This window comes from Pinus tabuliformis, chromosome 2_1 (genome assembly GCF_031772625.1).
Source record: "Pinus tabuliformis cultivar Carrire ecotype Pingquan chromosome 2_1, CPIR1, whole genome shotgun sequence".
In the NCBI taxonomy this organism is placed as follows: Eukaryota; Viridiplantae; Streptophyta; class Pinopsida; order Pinales; family Pinaceae; genus Pinus; species Pinus tabuliformis.
The window spans coordinates 857,079,419-857,081,920 of NC_142299.1; the positions used below are offsets into that span (position 1 = coordinate 857,079,419).

The 2,502-nt window shown below is 26.9% G+C and overlaps 1 protein-coding gene across 1 annotated transcript; it reads left to right on the forward strand.

Moving 5' to 3' along the window:
* Window positions 1-243: 243 nt before the first annotated feature.
* LOC149203377 (RING-box protein 1a-like) lies at window positions 244-930 on the forward strand (the record flags this gene model as incomplete). Its single annotated transcript, XM_089401851.1, has 4 exons — window positions 244-307; window positions 445-504; window positions 604-675; window positions 893-930. Coding segments are annotated over 4 exons (234 nt in total), but the record flags the coding sequence as incomplete, so codon positions are not given.
* Window positions 931-2,502: the final 1,572 nt, after the last annotated feature.

Consider the following 2,502-nt stretch of genomic DNA (forward strand, 5'->3'; position numbering starts at 1 on the left):
CATACAGGGGATCATAAAAGAATCCCTAAGGTGGTTCAATCTGGCAAAGCTAAACATGTTTTTTTGTAGATGTCAAAACTGAAGCTGAAAATTATGTTACCATTAGTGAGGAGGAGATTAGAATTGTTGTTCAAAATGAGAAAAGAAATAAAACACCAGAAGGAAAAATGGCCATGAATGTCTCTCTTCTAGTTTAACTTGAATGATTTACTATTTTATTCTAACACAATTTTAATCTAATTGTTTCTGCATGCAAACATCCAGGTGGATAATTGTGCAATCTGTAGAAACCACATTATGGATCTCTGTAACTACTATTTATTTATATAATTTAATGGTAGAAATTTGAGAAAATAGATTGTTTTTGGGATTTTTTTGAATTAGTTTGACTAAATTATATGGAATTTGAAAATAATATTATTATATTTGCTTTTGTACATCTAGGTATAGAGTGTGAGGAAAATCAAGGAACTGAGACAATTCAAGAATGCATAGTTGCATGGGGTATGTTAAAAATATGTATTATTATTATTATTAGTATTATTATTCGCTTAAGCTCAAGGTTATCAAAATTTTATATGTTTTTCTTTAATATTTGAACAGGAGGCTATAATCAGGCCTTTCATTTTCACTACATAAGTGAGTGGCTTAAGACAAGACAAGTCTACCCATTAAGTATGTATTCTAAACTTCCTTCTTGTGCAATCAATCTTTACGGCTGCATTTTAGTAGAGTGAAATTATTTTGAAATGGGAACATGAATCTTTTTAAGGAAATGGTTAGTTGTTTTTTTTGTTCACTTTATCTTTGGTTGGACAATGAGAGATGAAGTTTACTTTTAAGATTCATTTGAACTTTTATTTTACACAATACTATGTATATGTTGTTGCAGATAATAGCGAGTGGGAGTTCCAGAAATATGGACATTAGAGCTGTGATCACTACCAGTCTCCTATTTTTTTTTCTTTCTACATTCATTTGTATAATGTGGTTAGTTTGTTTATCAAATATATAATTGGTTGGCTTGTTTATTTTTGTAATTTAAAGTTTTCTTAGTAATAATGTGATGTATTTTTGGAAAATGATTTATTATAGAAAACACTTTACAATGTAACATGCAGTATGCATTTTGTTCTTTTCCCTACAATTTATGCCTTAACCCAACACATTGATAAATCTCCTTGCATTTTATATTAATGCTTATTAACTATTTCTCTAGCTTCCTTGCATTACATTGAAGTGTGTATGGGGTATTCTTTTTCCTTGATATTCCATGTTTTTATGAAATTCTTTCATTTTCGTGAAACACTCCATGATCTTCTTTCTTCAACATTCTTATTGTATTCTCTATATGATTATTTACATGAGCCTTAAATTCTTTAAATTTATTAAGGACATATTTCTTTTGGAGAGAAAAAATCCATGTGAATCTTGAGAAATCACTCCTCAATATAAAATAATATATCCACATAATGTTACTCTGTTGTGTTTACAAAACATGAAATATTAATAGAAATGGAAATCTAGAGTGAAATCAAGCATACCTTTGACCATATCCTTAGCATATAATGTTCAAGGTCCTTATTCTATATGCCTTGGTATTTGATGCCACATCATTTTCCTTGTTCTAAAGATAATGGGGCATCTATATGCTTCATTTCCACCCTTGGGTATTTCTGATACTACAACCTTAGAAGCAATCAACATTCAATTAGAAGAATTGAAGCAATCAATATTTTTTTTCCTTCTAAATTTATTTGTATAATGTTGTTGGTTTGTTTATCAAATATATAACTGTAATTTGATTTTTTTTTTAATTAAATGATTCCAAGAATATAAATATTATTATAAATCTTTAAATATAAGATATAATTTAATTGTAGTATCATTTATTTAAAATTAAATAATTTAAAAAACTATATGAAGCAAAATATTTATAATGAATAGATGATATTTTATGATGCTATTGAATGATTGTTAAATTAGTTAATGTTAAAAATATAAAAATCATTTAATAATATATATGGGATTAAAATTAAATAAATTAGTTATATTTCTTATTAAAAATTTAAATGAGGAAATTGGTTATTTAATTTAAAATTTTATTATGGATAATAGATTATGGAAGATGAAATTGGATATTTAATTTAAAATTTTGTTATTGATAATGTGTTTTCCTTTTTGAAAAGGAAAATAATTTAAAAATTGATAACAAGACTTTTATGAGTCACCAATACTTTGGAATAATTTATTCTAAATGGTTTTCCCCTAAATATTACTCCTCAAATTTGACAACTTAACTTAACTAACTACACCATCTAAGTTGGATAATGGAGGCATCTCTCATTTTTCTCATGATAATTTAATAGATGGACTTATTATTTCTTCCTTTATCGAAATGGAAATAGTGAGAGTTGTATCGAGTTAAGAAGCAAAAGCAGAAGTAGGGAAAGTTTTGTACTCGCCCGACCAGCTCCCAACAGTTGTTTCCTTCTCTTTGAT